The sequence below is a fragment of the Ochotona princeps genome, chromosome 17 (genome assembly GCF_030435755.1).
Source record: "Ochotona princeps isolate mOchPri1 chromosome 17, mOchPri1.hap1, whole genome shotgun sequence".
Classification (NCBI taxonomy): Eukaryota; Metazoa; Chordata; class Mammalia; order Lagomorpha; family Ochotonidae; genus Ochotona; species Ochotona princeps.
Window position 1 is genome coordinate 3,571,578 of NC_080848.1, and position 16,893 is coordinate 3,588,470.

The 16,893-nt window shown below is 58.6% G+C and overlaps 2 protein-coding genes across 2 annotated transcripts in view; one reads left to right on the forward strand and one right to left on the reverse strand.

Moving 5' to 3' along the window:
- Positions 1-16,891, forward strand: part of RECQL5 (RecQ like helicase 5) — a 34,459-nt gene extending 17,568 nt beyond the window's left edge. Inside the window, exons 8-19 of the mRNA XM_004592906.2 lie at positions 12,795-13,016; positions 13,230-13,329; positions 13,429-13,465; positions 13,588-13,646; positions 13,722-13,795; positions 13,997-14,090; positions 14,379-14,513; positions 14,819-15,330; positions 15,445-15,529; positions 15,711-15,920; positions 16,066-16,135; positions 16,232-16,891. Coding sequence (XP_004592963.2) covers positions 12,795-13,016; positions 13,230-13,329; positions 13,429-13,465; positions 13,588-13,646; positions 13,722-13,795; positions 13,997-14,090; positions 14,379-14,513; positions 14,819-15,330; positions 15,445-15,529; positions 15,711-15,920; positions 16,066-16,135; positions 16,232-16,332 — 1,699 coding nt within the window. The 3' untranslated portion in view covers positions 16,333-16,891. The remainder of the gene's footprint in view (positions 1-12,794; positions 13,017-13,229; positions 13,330-13,428; positions 13,466-13,587; positions 13,647-13,721; positions 13,796-13,996; positions 14,091-14,378; positions 14,514-14,818; positions 15,331-15,444; positions 15,530-15,710; positions 15,921-16,065; positions 16,136-16,231) is intronic.
- Positions 5,180-11,165, reverse strand: SMIM5 (small integral membrane protein 5). Its single transcript, XM_004593053.2, has 3 exons — positions 10,947-11,165; positions 5,949-6,110; positions 5,180-5,576 (listed from the first exon to the last, which is right to left on the reverse strand). The coding sequence occupies exons 2-3, from the start codon at positions 6,073-6,075 to the stop codon at positions 5,470-5,472; spliced, it is 234 nt and encodes a 77-aa protein (XP_004593110.1). The 5' UTR covers positions 6,076-6,110; positions 10,947-11,165; the 3' UTR covers positions 5,180-5,469.
- Positions 16,892-16,893: the final 2 nt, after the last annotated feature.

Sequence of the window (16,893 nt, forward strand, 5' to 3'; positions counted from 1 at the left end):
GATGCCAGGCACTCATTTCCAGTTGTGAGATGGGAGGCGTGACCTGCCCTTGGAAGCTGCTGCTGCTGCTGCTGTTTTTTTTTATTTATTTATTTTTAAGATTTCTTTATTTTTGGGCCCGGCGGCATGGCCTAGCGGCTAAAGTCCTCGCCTTAAACGCCCCGGGATCCCATGTGGACGCCAATTCTAATCCCGGCAGCTCCACTTCCCATCCAGCTCCCTGCTTGTGGCCTGGAAAAGCAGTCAAGGATGGCCCAAAGCTTTGGGACCCTGCATCCACCTAGGAGACCCGGAAGAAGTTCCTGGTTCCTGGCTTCGGATCGGCACGCACCGGCTGTTGTGGCTCACGTGGGGAGTGAATCATCGGACGGAAGATCTTCCTCTCTGTCTCTCCTCCTCTCTGTATATCTGACTTTGTAATAAAAATAAAGAAATCTTTAAAAAAAAAAAGATTTCTTTATTTTTATTGGAAACATTTACAGAGAGGAGAGACTTAGAAAGATCTTCCATCTACTGGTTCACTCCCCAAGTGACCACAACAGCCAGAGCTGAGCTGATCCAAAGCCAGGAGCTTCTTCCAGGTCTCCCACGTGGGTCTCAAGGAGCTCCTTCCTGTTCTCCCACATGGGTGCAGGGTCCCAGGGCTTTGGGCCGTTTTCTACTGCTCTCCCAGGCCACCAGGAGGGAGCTGGAAGGGAAGTGGAACAGCCGGGATTAGAACCGGAACCCATATGGGATCCAGGCACATGTAAGGCTAGGACTTAAGCCACTAGACTACTGTGCTGGGCCTACCCTGGAAACTTCCAAAAGTGCCCAGGCCTGACCTTGTGCCACTTCCATCAGGCTCTGGGGATGCAGGGCTCCAGGTTATTTTATTCTATTTTTTATTTAATATTTTAGTTATCTGAAAGAGTTACAGGGAGACATTTTAAGTTCACTTTGAGTTCACTCCCCAAGTGGCTGCAACAGCCAGGGCTAGGCCAGGCCAAAGCCAGGCGCTAGAGTCAACAGCGCATCCTGGTCTCTCCTGAGGGCGGCAGGGACCTAAGCACTTGGACCATCTGCTGTTGCCTTCCCATGTGCATTAACAGGAAGCCAGATTGAAGTGGCACAGCTGGGACTTGAACCAGCACCCATGTGAAACTATAGGATGCCAGCATCACAGCAGAGGTTTAACACACTGTGCCACATCACTGGGCTCCTTGTGCCAGGTTGTTTAAAACTCCTCAGGGGTAGCTGGGGTTGGTCATGGATGTGAAACAAGCATAGTAAAGTTATTCTCAATCATTGTGGGATTAGATGGCCCCTGACATACCTGACTTTCCATTTCCCTGTGTAAACCCTGCCGACTCATGCCCTTGGCACATTGGTGCGCCCAGCTGACAGCCAGTTGCTAGCACACCCTCGCTGGTCTGCTCCCTCGCTGGGTCAGGTGCTTAGCTGTGGCCCCAGCCTGTTTATGGTGCTTGTGTTTGTTGTTGTAATTATAGACCAGATTTGACCATCACATCAGCAAGTGAGGCAGCAACTAGGGCTGCAACTCTAATGCAGAGGAGGGAATGAGGCCCCGGGCTGGAGTGCCAGCTCAGGTGTGCACAGTTCAGGCTCCAGAGGGCTGCCCTGTGGCTCAGCGGGCCTTGGTGGTTCTGGAAACGCCCGTCTGACTACTCAGAATGACTGTGGAGCCTCTTAGATGATACTCCTGTCACGAAAGACATGACCATGCTGGCTCAACAGTGGGAGAGAGTGCGGACTGCACAGGGATTTTTCACACATGGATCCCTGGGGTTTCTGTCCTACTTCAAAGAAATCCAAACCCCAAAACAGATAATTCAGGAACTCACCCACACTCGGAGCAAAGTCCCTGGCCCTGCACTGGCCAAGAAGGGGGGTCCGGGCACTTTCCTGGGTTGCACCTTGAGATGAGCTGTGGCCGAGAACAGGTGGGTCTCAGGCATGGAAGTTGCTCTAACCAGTATGTTCAAGTGAGCGCCGGCCCTGTCTGTCGGCTAAGTCAGCCACGCTGGCTGCTCTGGAGAGAATAGGGCAGTCATGGGGCCCAGGGACGCCAGTGGTGCTGGCACTGCACCTGTTGTGGTGCTCTGGGCACTCCTTGGAAAGAGGAAGTGGTAACGGGGCAAGCAGCTTATGGGGGAATCGGGGCAGCAGTGTCCCATGGCGGAGAGAGTGAACAACTTGTCCTCAAGATTTTATGATCTGGAGTTTGTATTACCCATAAGTAAGTCTCTATATGAAGCTTTTATTATAAATTGCTCAAAAATGTGAATGTTTGAAAAAACATCTGAGAGAAACTGTTTGGTGTGCTCTCTGCTGGGTTTTACTGGAGAAACTCTTCCCTCTGAGCCTGCATTGCCACTGCTTTTGTTTGTTTGTTTTGCCTATGTTAAGATTTATTTATTTTGAAAGAGCTACAGAGAGAGAGAGAGAGAGAAATCTGACTGCTAGCTTGCTGAGTCAGGAGCTCTGTCCGGGTGACAGGACCCAGATACTTGTACCAGCTTGCATTGCTTTTCCCAGTCCATTAGCAGTCCTCCAGTCAGACATGAACTGGTGCCCATGTGGGGTGGGCTTTACTCGCTGTGCCACAGTGTCAGCCCCCTTGATTGCCGACATTAATAAGGAACAAAATGCAGGGAAGAAAAAATGCCGTTGTCCTGCAGCCGCAGCAGCTTTGAGGAACCGAGGGCAGCGGTGAGGCATTAAGATGAGGTCATCGTGCAGACCTCCTGGTTCTGCTGTGGGGGCGCAGGCAAGCCTTGGTGGCAGCCAGGGATAAGGACAGAGAGTGGGTGGGCAGAGTCAGACATTTCTCTTGAGTCTTCCCCTCACCGCCATCTTCAGGCATCCCAAGTCCGTGCTGTTTCTTCTTCCCCTGCAAGGGAGACCCCCGGCCTCCTGCCTTCAGCAGAGCTGTCCTCTCTGGGAGTACGCCAGGCCACCATTGCCCTGAGTGCATTGGCTTTGTCCATCTCAACGGGACCTGGCTGTTGTGTAGCAGCCTCAGCAGGGCCGGTGTGTGCCACTCTGCTGTGGAGCAGGGCGTTGGGCATGCTCTGTGAACAGGAGGGCACACTGTGGGACTCGGCCACTGTGTCCTGCCTGGCATGGAACAGGAGCGGGGGGTGGTGGCGCCAGTGGCCCAGCTGGTCAGCCTGCCTGTGCCCGGGGCTGTTCCTGCCTGCTTTCTCGGCCAACTGGGACCCAGTGTCTTCATAAATGAGCAGGGCTCTCTGGATGCTGCTCCGGTGGAGCCTGGCCTGGGCCCTGTGCTTCCGGCTCCTCCCACCTCCCCGCCTTTGTTTCTGGGAGGGACACCTGCTTGGGCACCGCCCAGAGAGTATTTCAAGATGGTTTGGGGTGTGGGCCAACTGGGAAAGGATACGAGAATCCATGCCTTATCTGCCCTGCTGCTTCAGCCCTGGGTGTGGTGAGGAAGGCCCTGGGGCCAGGCTGGCTAGACACAGAGGCTGTCAGCCAGTTGAACTTATTAGGACTCAGTTTCCTCTAAAATGGGCATAATAATGGTATCTGCAGCACGGAGGTATGTGATGATGAATGGATTGCTCTGTGGCAAAGCACAGCAGAGCCTGAGCAGGTGCAAGCCGTCAGTGAATGTCAGCTGCCTTGATCAGTGTTGTTACCGTTTATTAGTTCCATTATCATTATGAGGCTCATTCCTTGGTGGAGGCGCAGCATCTGTAGATTCTTGAGCTGCTTTTGTGTGGCCCCACTTCCTCTCCAGGTGTTGAGCATAAACCTGTCAGGCAAGTCCCGCGGGCCGCAGGAAGTAAAACAGCAGTGCCCTCAGCCCTGCCTGCTGCCAGGGTGCCGAGTGGAGATGGCAGAGACAGTGTCCCCGAGCTCTGCCTGTGTCCTCAGGAGACAGAATTGCGGTGCCAGGCAGCTGGGCATGGGCTGCAGGGGCCTGTGCAGTAAGAACACGTGCCAGCTACCCTCTCCATGACTCTGGGACCTGCGGAATGGCGTGGGGTGCGGATGGACAGACAGGGTGCTATGAGCTGGCCTGGTTGGCATTTACGAGCCTCCCTGACACACATTCCTGATTTGTGGCTGTACCTGGAACATTCCCCAGAGAACATGGAAGGGAGGGAGGGAAGAAAGTCATTTTAGCAGAACCTTTTTTTTTTTTTTTTTTTTTTTTTTTTTTTTTTTAAGATTTATTTGAAAGAGTTACAGAGGTAGGGAGAAACGGAGGTCTTCCTCCTACTGATTCACTCCCTAAATAGTCACAATGGCTAGAGCTGGGCCAATCCAAAGCTAGGAGCCAGGAGCTTCTAGGTCTCCCACATGGGTCCAGGGTCCCGAATTCTTGGGCCATCCTCTGCTGCTTTCCCAGGCCACAAGCAGGGAGCTGGATGGGAAGCAGAGCAGGACTTGAAGCAGCACTTATATGGAATGCCAGTGCTGCGGGTGGTGGCTTGACCCGCTACACCACAGAGCTGGCCTGATGAGAATTACTCTTCAGAATGGGTCTGTGATGCTCAGTGCCCTGCTCTGTTCAGAGGACAGAATAACGCAGTTGCTGTCTGTGGAGCTCTTCGGATGTGTCCAGAGCCGTGCTGCGTGCCACACATAGGTCATCTTAGCATGCCCTCTTGACATACCCCAGAAGCAGGCGCTAGGACTTGCTTTGTTTCATGGGGAGGTGGAGTCACACAACTGGTATGGGCAGGAGCAGGTGTGAGCCCAGTCAATGAACCCTGGGGAAATGGCCCAGAACTAGGGTGCAGATTAGAGACAATACCAGGGCTCTAACAGCTCTTCTCTGACTAGAAGTTTGGAAAGAGCCAGTGGCTCCAGCGGAGGAAACTGCCGTGGCATTCCTGAGCCGGGCACCTGCCCGGGGGCAGGCAGCCTCTGTCGCTCTGTAGAGCAGGCATTTGGCAGCTGGTGCGTGACAGGAATTACAGGTGCCCTCCACTGGCTTGGGGCACAAGCACCTGCATGGCCCTGCGCCTCATGTGCTTTTCCAGCTTTCATGGGCACGGACACCGCCCTCCTGTTGCACAGCCCAGATCTCGGAGTCTGGTGCCACAGAAACCCACAACCAGCCAGCTTTCACATGGAGACAGGCAAATCACAGGCTAGGACGCTGCCTGATATGCCCCCCTTCTAGCGCCCAGCAACTGTTGCACAGTCCCTCCTCCGTATGGATCGGCTGAGCCCCGAAGGTTGCTCCCCAAGGTATGGGGACCACTGCGGCTTTGCTTTGTTAAAAAGCACAGGGAGGCGCAAGACCCCATGTGGTTTGTTCAGTTTAGTTTCAGGCCTGCACCTGCCTGTGTCTTCCTTGTGAAGACTCTGTTGTCAGTGTCCAGGCACCAGGGCAGAGCCAAGCTGGGGCCAGGGGGTCCTTGTCTAGAAGGGTGACGTCCAGAGGGCCAGGCTGACGTCGGTCATGGCTCTAGCCGGTCCTCCACAGTTTCCTCAACGCGTCACAGGCTGCACCTGCACCCTCCTGCCTCTCCGCTCAGGGCGGCAGCAGTGCACACAGCAGTAGCTGCAGGCCAGCAGCAGCAGCAGCAGGATGGTGCCTGGTGGCGAGAGCATGGGGGCGCAGTCAGGGGCGGGAGAGTGAAGAACAGCTGCCCTGCCCACCAAGAAGCCCCTCCACAGCTGTGCTCAGGTCTCTCCTCTCTCTGGCAGTCTGGCTTCAAGATCAGAGAGGCATTGACCATTCTGCAGCAGTCCCAGGGCCCTGCCCTCCTGCCCACCAGGTTTCCTCTGCTGCCCCTGGGCTCTGTGGGCTGGGGTCTGTGGGTCCCATTAGACCAGCTCCCAGCCCTGCCTGTCACTCAAGCAACAGAGCACTCAGGTAATCCCCCCTGCTTTTCCTCCTCGGTCTGCTGCCACCCCTGCCAGGCCTCTGCTGCCACAGGTGGGTCTGTCCTGGATGCCCCGCTTACCTGTGAAAATGACAATGATGGAGAAGGCCACAAGCTCCACAGTGTCGGCCTCGGGCAGCCTCTGCAGCTTGGCCAGCAGCCGCTCCCCCACTGAGTGCATCTCCTGCACGAAGCTGTCAGCTGCCATGTCTCACTGGGCTCCGACCAGGGCTGCCTGCTGGGCTGTGGAGAGGGTGAGCACCTGCAGCCTTGACGGGGTTGCTCCAACACTGCCACCACCGCCGCTGTGCCAACAATCCTCCGCCCTCCCACCCACAGAACTTGTTAGTCGGGTCTCACCCTTTGCACCCCTAGTGGCTCTCCAGGGAGGCAGGGACAAGGCTGTCCTAAGCATGTGTCAGGTGACGTAGCCAGGGCAAGGGCCTGCTTGGTGGAGCTGAACCCGGGGCGGGGGGTGTTGCCAGCCAACACTGAGGTCACTACTGCGTTCTGTCCAGGAGGAATGTCTGTCTCTGTCTCAAGACAGCACTCCCAGCTTTGGCCAGGAGGCTTCATGTTGGCGTAGCTGCCTTGGCAGCTCGTGGGTCAGTCAGAACTCGGGTGCCTCCCCCAGTTCTTGGAGTGGGGCAACTGGCCTCGAGATTCAAGCTTCATGCGCTGGTTTTCCTATGTGGGGCAGCAGAATCCTCCCAAGAACAGAGCCACACCCAGCCCAGGTGAGCTGGGAGAGAAGCTGACGGGGCAGCCAACCTGAGTCCCTGGGACTCCTCACCTCTCCACCAGCTCAATTCCTCATGCCGTGGGAGCCCTTCCAGTTTTGCCAGCTGGTCCTCCCTCTGTGGATGGCATCTGGAGTCCCAGGCTGGCTTAGCCTGACTCAGCCTGACTGGGAGAATCCCCACCATGCCCGCCCTGCCCTGGAGAGCCGGCAGGCCAAGTGCGAGTCGGCGTCTGGCTCACCTGGCTGTGTCTGCCTCTCCCGTGGACACAAGGGAACTGGTGCCGCCTCAGGGAGGGGTTGGAGAGAGCCTGGACTGACCCAGCCTGAACCGGTTCACCAAGGCTGGTACTCTGACGGGCCAGGGGCTCGTGCCTAACCTTTGGCTGTTGTCCCTGATCCGCCTGAACAGTGGCTCCCCCCAGGACAGCTGTGGCAGGAGGCCGCTTGTTCCTGGTGCTGTGTTGTTGCGTAGCTGGTTTCAGACCACCTTGAAGGTCACCTCTCCAAGCCGCTCCCCTGCACTTGGCATGCTGCCCTCCCACGGCAATGTAGCCATTGCTCGTGCACCTCCAGTGGCAAGCAGGTGCTGCCCACCAACATCCTTGCTCTTGCACAAAACCAGGCCCCAGCTGACCTCTCACTAGTCCCACCGTGGGCACTAGTCACTCAGCACCTGCAGGCAAATGACACGTCCTCCTGCTTCTCCCCACGGCTGTTTGCCAGGTGCCCCTCCTGAAGCACTGAGCGCCGGAGTGCCCCCCTTCCTCCTCTGAGACACTGAGAAAGGCCTTCATCTCTGCTGGGCAGCCATGCTGCCTGTCTTACAGACCCTCAGGACGCCTGGTCCCCTAGTGGTGTGGGGGGCATGGCTGACACCAGGGCCAGTGTCGAGGTTTTGGCAGCCTTGGGACCGTGGGCACAGTTGACCCTCCCCAAACCTGAGCCTTTGGGAGTTTGTCTTCACTCCCTGGCAGTGCATAGTGTGTGGGGAGGATGCATGGTAGAGGTGGGACTAGCAGGCAGGTGGTGACCCCATGGAAAGCAGGTGACTTTCTGTCAAAAGTGGGAGGTGCCCAAGTCCCGTCCTGTGAGACAGCTTCTCTCACACGAGCCGGGAGGCACGGAGCCCTGGAGTGCTGTGTTTCACTTGGTCCTGCCTCCCCCCCCACCCTGCTTCCCGTGTGGGGAAACAGACCTAAAAGTATACCTGACTGCCCTGCACTCACATGGCAGGCCTGTACACAAACAGCACTCCTGCTGCCCAAGCTGTCTTGACGTAGAGCCCCATCTCGGGCTTTGGCCAGCAGACAGCCATCCCCATCACCTCTGGTGAGTCTGGAACCCCACTTTTATAGCACACTCCTCTAATCAAGGACCACTTTTGGTACTTGTCACTAGAGGGCCAGGATCTTTTATGTCTTGGTGACGAGGGCACAGTGCCGCCCCCCTCTGGTCAGATTCACACTTAACAAGAGCAGGCCTGCGAATGGGTGGTGGGTCCCTTGTGTTGTCAGAGCATCTTTGTAGCCTAACTGTGCATCTGCGCACCCCTACTCCCCAGCCTTGCAGGGTCGGCTCACAGAGGAACAGGGGCCTTGAGAGCAGTGTAACTCTGAAGCTGGTTGGCCTGCTCCCCCCTCCTCTGCTCTTGGTCTGACTTTTCCAGCCTGCTTGGCACTGTGCCCATATTACCTAATGTAGCCAAATGGAGACACTCCTTGAAAGAGGAAGTGATGGGAGACCCGTGAGCAGGGAGAATTTTTTCACTTGTATGCCACACCCAGAGACTGCAGGAGGTGCCTGCTTGTGAGCAGGAAGTAAGACCTTTGAGGGCAGGGTCAGAGCAGGGAGGGGCTGAGGCTACACTTGGGGTACAGGAAAGGTGGGGTTTAAGCTTTAACCTCTGAGCCTACTGCCCCGTGGAGGCCATGCAGTGAGAAGGTGCCTGGGGCCCAGCTCCACTCTGGGAAATGCTGGTCTACCCCAGCAGTAGCTCTCCGACCCGTGGATGGCGTCACAGCTTTGCACCCAGGGCGTCCCTTGGGGTGGTTGGCAGCTCAATTGACTATCTGGGCTTGACCAGCTTTGTCTAGCCCTGGGAAGTGCCCTGGGCTGTTCACTAAGCCCTGTTCCCAAAGAACTAAAGAAGACCCTCCCTGCTTCTCACCTGAGAGTGTCACTTCAAGCCCAATCCTGTGCCAGAGCAGAAGGGTCCTGGCGGGAGGAGGAGCAAGGGGTCTTGCTCTCCAAATAGGACAGAGGCACATTCCAGCAGGTCCCCAGGCAGCCTTGGCAGTGGGCTATTTAAAGTGGGGCCAAGGGCATGCCTGGCGCCTGCTGCCTGATATAACAGGCGGCCGTCAAGTGACCATGTGGCATGCGCCCCAACCATTGCTCTGTGTGGAGCCCTCACATTCCTGGCTGCAGGCTGCAGCTGGGAGAGGCGTTCTGGGGCCTGGCCCCTTCAGACTTTCCCCGTGCCAGAGCTGGGTGAAGGGGGCAGGGAAGGCCACTGCACCTGCTGAGAATTCTGTACGTTTCTAACCTTTATCTCAGGTTTACCAACTCCTTCCAAAACTCTATGTCCTGCCTGTAAGCCAGGAAAACCAGAGTCCTCCCAACCCGGGCTTCAGAGAGCCCTTCTTAAAGAGCGCAGTGGTCCCTAAGTGACAGCCAGTGCAAGTGCAGCCCTCCTCAGAGCCTCACAGGGTGCTCTCTGCCTGGAGAGGTGGAGGCCAGAGGGGAGGCTGGCAGAGCTGCGCGGACTAAACTGCCTGCCTTTGTGTGGCATCTCCTGGCACGGAGCACCCTAGGATGGAGCAGGCAGACATCCCGCAGGCCAGCAGCTGCCACTTGGTGCCAATGCTTCTCTGTTTCCTCCTCGCCCAACTGATAATCTGGCTCTGGGCTCCCCATGTGGAAGATGGCAGGTAGTATGTGCATGACCGATAAGGCCAGCGTGCTGAGGGTTGGGCCCCCAGAGCCTCTCTCCTGCCCCTTTGTGGGGGTGGGTGCCAACCCACCCAAGGAGGAGCAGACAGAACAATGAGTGGGAGACAGGGTATCCAGGGGCCCACCTGGATTGTGGAGATGCCCACTGCTCGGTGCCCCTCCCCACGGCTCTACCTTGAAAGTTGGTGCCTGAACCTTCTTGGGGCTTGTTCGCCCAGCTTTGCTGGCTGGAAGAGAGCACTTCCTGCTGCTGGGGACTGTTGCAGTGGTTCCTTTGTGCATCCCCCACAGCTGGGCATTCTCCTTCGGTCCTGGCTCAGGACTGTAGGGCCCAATCTGTGTCCTGTGCAGGCAGCGACAGGGGATCCCCTGGAAGGGGGGGGTCCTCACTGTGCCCCTCCCCTGCCTGGCCTGACTGCCTGCTGCCTTGGGCACAGCCACGCCTTGGTCCTCCCCTTCCCTGTTCCTCATACTTGCGACACTTCAGTGGTCAGCCTCCCCAGCTACCAGCCCGGGCTGCAGCCATGGCCTCTGCCCAGCAGGAACACTTGGCCTGGCCCCTGGCTTCCAGTCCCCTGAACCTTTGCTTTTCTTTCTTGTTACATACCAGCTTGTCTGTCCTGGGGAAGACATCTCAGGCGGGTGGGACTTGAACCCTGGCATGAGGACAAAGCCTTGGCTCCTGGGGTCATAACCTGCAGGCTCTCTCTCAAGGCTGCCCACGTAGCAGCTGCCACCAGCAGCCCTGGGTTCAGGGTCAGGAATGCATGTTCCTAGTTCAGCATTCAGGGCTCACTGCCGGGGAGATCCGGCATTCACAGGGATCTAAGCGGGAGGGAATCCTGGGCCAAGCCCCAGGCAGAGAACACATGGCTGGGAGATGAGCAACCCCCGCAGAAAGGGCAACTGTTGGTCCTAATGCACCTGCCCTGGGCACCCCCCTGCTGGGGGCACAACAGGGACAGGGAGGGCCTGGCGTTATTCCTGGGGCAAGCAGGCTCGGCAGAACGGTGGCTGTCCCTTCCCGAGGCTGGACAGACAAATCCTTCTCTTTAGCCTCTGAATAGACAGCTGAAAGTGACGTGCACAGTAAGCAAGCCCTGGGACCCTCTGCCTGCACAGCTGGGGAGGGGTGCATGCAGAGCGGAATCCCCACACATACACGCACACAGCGCCTCTTCCTTCACCTGGGGTCCCAGGGAGTCCCGGGAAAGTGACCAGGCATAACCCCTAAGACCGTCCAATCAAAAAAAAAAAAAAAAAAACAAAACAGACTATCCAATCAGCAGTCACACTTATAAGATTGCTCATCACCCGTGGGTCAGGAGAACATGGTGTCTCCCCCCTTTGTGCCCCCTTTCCCTTCAGTGGCTGGTAGCACTTACCTGGGAGCTCAGGTACTAGGAAGCTGAGCAGGAGTATCCTCTCCCTGGCCAGGTTCCCCACCTTGCACTTCCTCCGTGGGCACTTGCTCCACTGCTGCCCGGGCTCGTTCGCTGCTGACAGCCAGCTGCCGCCCCAGCCTTGCTTTTCTGTTGCTGTTCCCCTGGAGATCCAAGTGTCAAGTTACCGTCGCCAGAGGGAGCCCTTGCTGGGCTAGGTCTCCAGCACCAGTTATCTCTCTGCCCTGGGAAGTCGGCCTGTGGATAAGCTCGCTCTCTTCCTCCCCTCCTCTGCCTCTGCCCTCCCGCTCGCCCTGTGGGCTGGGCCTGGGCTGAGCTGATGAAACAGGAGGTGGGCTTCCCGCCCCAGACTCTCCCTGAGCTTAGAGAGGGTGGGATTAAGTGGTTCAGGGCAGATGCAGCCATACTCCCACCATGGGAGGGCCTCTTGACCCATCCTGCCCTCTGGCTACTCCCTGCCTGCTCCTTCCCTTTGGCTTCTCCCAGGAAGGAAAGTAAATTGTGGGGGAACGGCCAGGCCACCCAGGCTGTACGGCAGCCAGGCCCCTGGGGAGGTCCATTAGCATCCAAAGGTGTGTTGAGAGAGACCTTGAGACTTTCCTAGAGGCCGTGGGAGTAGTTGGCTTGCCAGGCCAGGGTCCTCCTGTCCCTCCTATCTCCTGCTGCTGGAACCATTAGCACTCCTGGCCTGGCTGGCAGGGAGTGAGGCCAGAGGCCAGTGACTGGGCTCTTGACATTTGGTTGGTTGTGCCACCCAGCAGACAGGGCTGCAGGGAGGGAAACCCACCCCAGGCCCGCTGTCAATGGAGCCCTTTGAGTGTGAGCACAAAACCCCAGTGAACCAGGTTTCGGTGGTGGAGGGGCGGGGGAGAGAAGGGACCAACCATGTGGCCTCAGCGCTGGGTGCCAAGCCTCCCAGTGGCTGGGCAAGTGGCCGTGGTAAAGGCAGACTGTACAGAGGGAACATTTGTCACATTTGTTCACTGTGGACAAAAGCAGGAGCCCTCCTGTGGCTGCCTCGGCTGTCTCAGGCCTTTTTCTACACCTGTTCTGTGGGTCTACTGTGATCTCCAACCCAAGGGTCAGGGATGACTGAGAGCCTTCTCAGGGTCCTTGCGGCTGCCCACAGCCCCCTGCACGGCTTGGGCAGAGGCTGGTCGCCGTAGGAGGGCTGCAGCAGGGATAGGGCTACATCTCCCTAGCTGTGTACTCTACTGTCTGTATGTGGGGAGCTACTGCCGGCCTGGTGCCAATCACCGCCAAGAGGGAAGAACCCACTAGAGGCAGGTGTAGGGCAGCGTTCCAAGGTCGGGGCAGGACCCCGTGTTGTTTTCTCCCACCCCAGAGAAAGGCCATGATATCAGTACATTTGAGTGTGCTCAGAGCACAGCCTCATCTGGCTTCACACGGCCTGGGAGGCAGACTCCTCCAGGCCATGGCCCAGGCGAGAGGCATAGACTTCTGCAATGGATTATTGTACCCCAGGACGTGGCCTCAGTGGGAGAGCCGGCCTCTACACAGAGCCTGGGATCTTGCCAGGGAACCCAGATGTCTGTCAGAAGGCGGGGGAGAAGCTGGAGGCCTGGGGCCAGTGGAGTAACTGGACAGAATGGAGTTCTTACCCCAGGATGCACCTGTGTGTTACCCAACCTTCGTTCACCTTGTTGTCTTCATGTGTTCAATGGGCTGAATGAGGCAGTGTTTTTTGAGGCTGGTAGGAGTAGGCACGTGAGACATGCAGCCAAGCTCAGCTAGTGTTGGGCTTGGGTGCATGACTGCTGCCCTGCCCAGGGCCCCCACCCCTCACCTCTGCCACACTGCCTGTTCTAGGTGCCGCCACGCTGCCATTGCCAAGTACTTCGGGGATGCACCGCCTGCCTGCAGCAAAGGCTGTGACCACTGCCAAAATCCCAAAGCCGTGAAGAGGCAGCTGGATGCCCTGGAACACAGCAGCAGCAGCTCCAGCAAGACCTGCATCGGACCCTCCAAGGGGGATGGCTTTGACCCAGAGCTCTACGAGGGAGGCCGTAGGGGCTACGGGGGCTTTAGCAGGTGATGGACCCTGACCCACTGTTAACAGTCTGGCACTCCCCTGGTGCTAAGGCCAGGTGCTTTAGTGCACTCCCTGCCCTGCTGGGGCCTGGGACCCCTGAGCCACCAGGGTGTCAAGGCAGTCACTGCCCACCAGCCGTGTGAGTAGGGATGGAGGGTGGAAGGGCAGGCCAGGCCTGGGACTACTGACCCCAGCCACACTCTGCCCTCCAGGTATGACGAGGACTCTGGAGGCAGCGGGGATGAGGGCAGAGATGAGGCCCACAAGCGGGAGTGGAATCTCTTCTATCAGAAGCAAATGCGCCTGCGCAAGGTGATGGGGGCAGGACCCACATCCTCTCAGCCCCTCCCCAGCACTGATGGGTGCCTGCCTCGGGGCAGGGGGCGTCATAGCTTTCATGTCATCTTGCAGGGCAAGGATCCTAAAACGGAAGAATTTGTGCCCCCAGGTCAGTACAGAGATTGTTTCTGGCCATGAATAGAGGTTGCCTTATTTGGGGCCTGGGAGACCCCAGAGAACAGGTCTAGTGGAAGGACTCTCTTCTTCCCCCTGCTTGTCCCCACCCCGCAGATGAGGACTGTCCCCTGAGAGAGGCTGCTAGCAGGAAGATCCCCAGGCTCACAGTCAAGGTAAGGAAGGGTTGCCGCTCACCTGCCAGCCCTCTGCCCCCACGGCTGGGTGACCCACTCCTCTCTCCTGAACAGGCCCGGGAGCACTGCCTGGGGCTGCTGGAGGAAGCTCTGAGCAATAACCGCCAAGCCACTGGGAGCACTGAGGGGTGAGTGGCTGGGGATGCCTGGGGTGGGCCCAGGGACACTTGCCAAGCTTCCTGGGAAGCCCCTCCCTAGATGATGGCCCCTTGAGACTGCTGGAGGAGGGTAATCCCCAGGGTGTTAGAGTTCCCCACCCTGAAGCCATCCCTGGGAGACTCCTGGTAGAGCACAGGCCCACCCATTGCCTTGCACTCCCACCTCTGCAGAGCCGACCTTCTGGCCAAGGCCGTGGAGCTGGAATACGCAATGTTCCGAAACTCCAAGATGGCCAACCTGTACAAGGCCAGTGTACTGAAGAAGGTAGGCCCATGTGCAGGGGAGGGGCAGTCAGGGCACATGTGGGCTCAGGGTAGAAGAGGCAGTCCCTTCCTACCCTGAGGGCACTGCCAGCATCCAACCCCAGGAGCTGCTTACAGAGGGAGAGGCCCTTCTTCACTGGGGCAGCTGGTGGCATTTTGTGGCCAACTCCATGAGGGCTAGAATACACCCAGTGTCGCCTCTTTCTTGCACATAGAAGAAAAAGCCAACCTGGGTCGAGCTCTCAGGAGGAGCTGTGAGCGCCTGACTGTCCTGCCCGTTTCCGCCCAGGTAGCTGAGATCCACAAGGCTTCCAAGGATGGGCAGCTCTACGACACGGGAGGTGGAGCCAAGACCTGCAGTGCCCAGGCTGAGCCCTCAGAGCCCAGCGAGTATGACCTCCCCACGGCCTCCCAGGTGTACTCGGTGAGCCACAGCCGGGTGCCCATGCGAACCTGGGTCCCAAAAAGGCTCCCTGTGCCCTTTGCCTTCAGGTGGGGCCCAGCCCTGGCCCTGGGAGCCCCCGGGAAGAGCCTGGAACATCTCTGAGCCATCTGCCCTTGTGGGTGAGGCCTGAGGCCTCTCAGCCTGTCCTCCTACCTGTTGTCCTGCTCCCTAACACCTCGCATGTGGTGCCGGGTCTCCAGCCTCCCCATTCCTACAAACCCCAGACCGAGGCAGCCACAGCAGGAGCAGCCAGCCAGAGTCTCAGCCTTCTCTCTTCCTCACAGTTCAAGACCAAGCGTGTGGGAGCTGGTTTCCCCAAGGGTTCCTGCCTATTCCAGACAGCCACCGAGCTACTGGGAGAGACTCAGGAGCAAGCCCCTCTGCCTGGGCAGGGAGGGGCAGAGGAGCCCCTCAGGCGGCCCAGGAGCCTTGAGGGGGAGGATTGCAGTGAGCCCCTCCCCAGGCCCAGCCCCAGAGCATCTGGAGGCAGTGGCCTCTGTGAGGGGCCTTCCTCCAGGAAGAAGGTCAAGGGCGCCTCTGGTTACTCAGCCCCTGCCAAGACTTGGGCCAAGAAGCAGCAGCTCCTGGCCACTGCAGCCCAAAAGGACTCTCAAGACATTGCTCGCTTCTTCTACCAGCGGGTAGGGAGCCCGGCCCCGCTCGCTTTAGCTGCGGGGGCAGCAGGTGCCAGCCCCTCTTCTGAGGGGGTGCAGGAGAGGGCCCTGGAGCCATGTGCAGAGGAAGAAGACGGAGCCCGGGCGTGTTTGACTAAGGAGAGCCCCGGGGTGGAGCCCAGGTAGGGGTGCGAGGAGCCACGGCAGCCCTGCCTTGGAATCCGCTCGCAGCGTTCCTGGCCTCCTGGGACAGGGAGCAGTGGGCAGCTCTGAGACCTGCTCTTCCCTCTGGCCAGCGCCTGCCCGCTCCGAGACCAGCAGCCTGCAGCAGCCCCTCCCCCCGAGGAGACACAGATGGGCAAGAGGCCTCGACCCTGCCAGGTACCAGAGACCAAGCGGGGAGGAAGCCTGTGGTGCTGCTCTGGTCAGCGGTTCTTTCCACACCCGAGCAGCAGCTGCCCTGGGCAGGAGGGAGCCCGCTGCTGAGGCCTAGCTATCCAGTGGGAAGGGTGAGGTCAGTGAACAAGCGCACAAAGGTAACCCTGCACCTGGCCCCACCCAGGACGAGCCAGAGAGCCAGGCACACAAGAGGCTGCGCCCCTCTGCCGAACACAGTGTCCCGGCTGAGGCCAAGGGCAGCATCCTGGCCAGCGACCCTGCTGCCCGAGACTCCAGTCAGCCCTCAGCTCCTGGTGTCTCCCTGAAGGCAGCTGCGGATGTGGTAGTCAGGTGTCTGACCCCTTTCTACAAGGAGGGCAAGTTTGCATCCAAGGTATGAGGATGGGTGGGCTCTGCCCAGCTGGGCCTGGGGGGCTGGGGGAACCACAGATGCAGGAGCAGGTGGGGGGCCCCACCGAGGGTCTCTGGGCTCAGGGCCTGGAGCCTGCCCCAGCCTCTCTTCTTCCTCTGCCCTCCAGGAACTGTTTAAAGGCTTCGCCCGCCACCTCTCACACTTGCTGGCTCAGAGGCCCTGTCCCGGAAGGAGTGGTCAGTGTCTATGTCGCCAGAGCTGGGGGTGCTTGGGGAGTGGGCGGTGTCTGCAGGGAGGAGGCCCTCACTGCCTCACGTTCCCCACCCATCTAGTGAAACAAGAGGCCCAGGACCTCATTGAGCAGTTCTTCCACAACCGGAACCGGTGCGAGAGTGCAGTGGACTGGCACGGCCTGTTTGCGCCACAGAGCTGACCCCGCTGCCGGCTGTGCAGAGCCTGCACCCACCCAGGCTCTACCATGTGCCAGCCTGGGCCTTCCCAATGAGCTGGGGAGGACTAGGCAGGTTCACTGGTGCCAAGGGCTCATACTTCTCAGGGTCTTTCCCGTGTCCCACCACAGCTGGCTTTGGGATGGCCCCAGATGCCTCCCAAGTCAAGTCAGAGGTCAGAGGTCAGCTGGCCTTCCTGCCTGCAAAGCCCAGCCCCAGCCTCCCAGCCTCTCCCAGGCCCCAAGGCACGGGTCTCTGCCCAGATGCCCAGGCTTGAAGGTGGTGGCCGGTGTGGCTGCTCCAGCTCTTGTTGGAGACTAGAACCAGGGCAAGGCCCATCTGCCCAAGTTGTTGGAGCCTACTCAGGGAGCCCTTGCCAGCGCCACTTCCCTGAGATGCCAGCCTTGCCCCAGGCTCAGAGCTGGCAGGAAGACGGACAGCAGCCAGGCCTGGCTCCTGGGTACAGAGGCCACCCTGAGATGTTTGCAAGAATAAAGTCCCGTGTGTCCAGATAAACAGATGCACACAGAAATACACATACAATC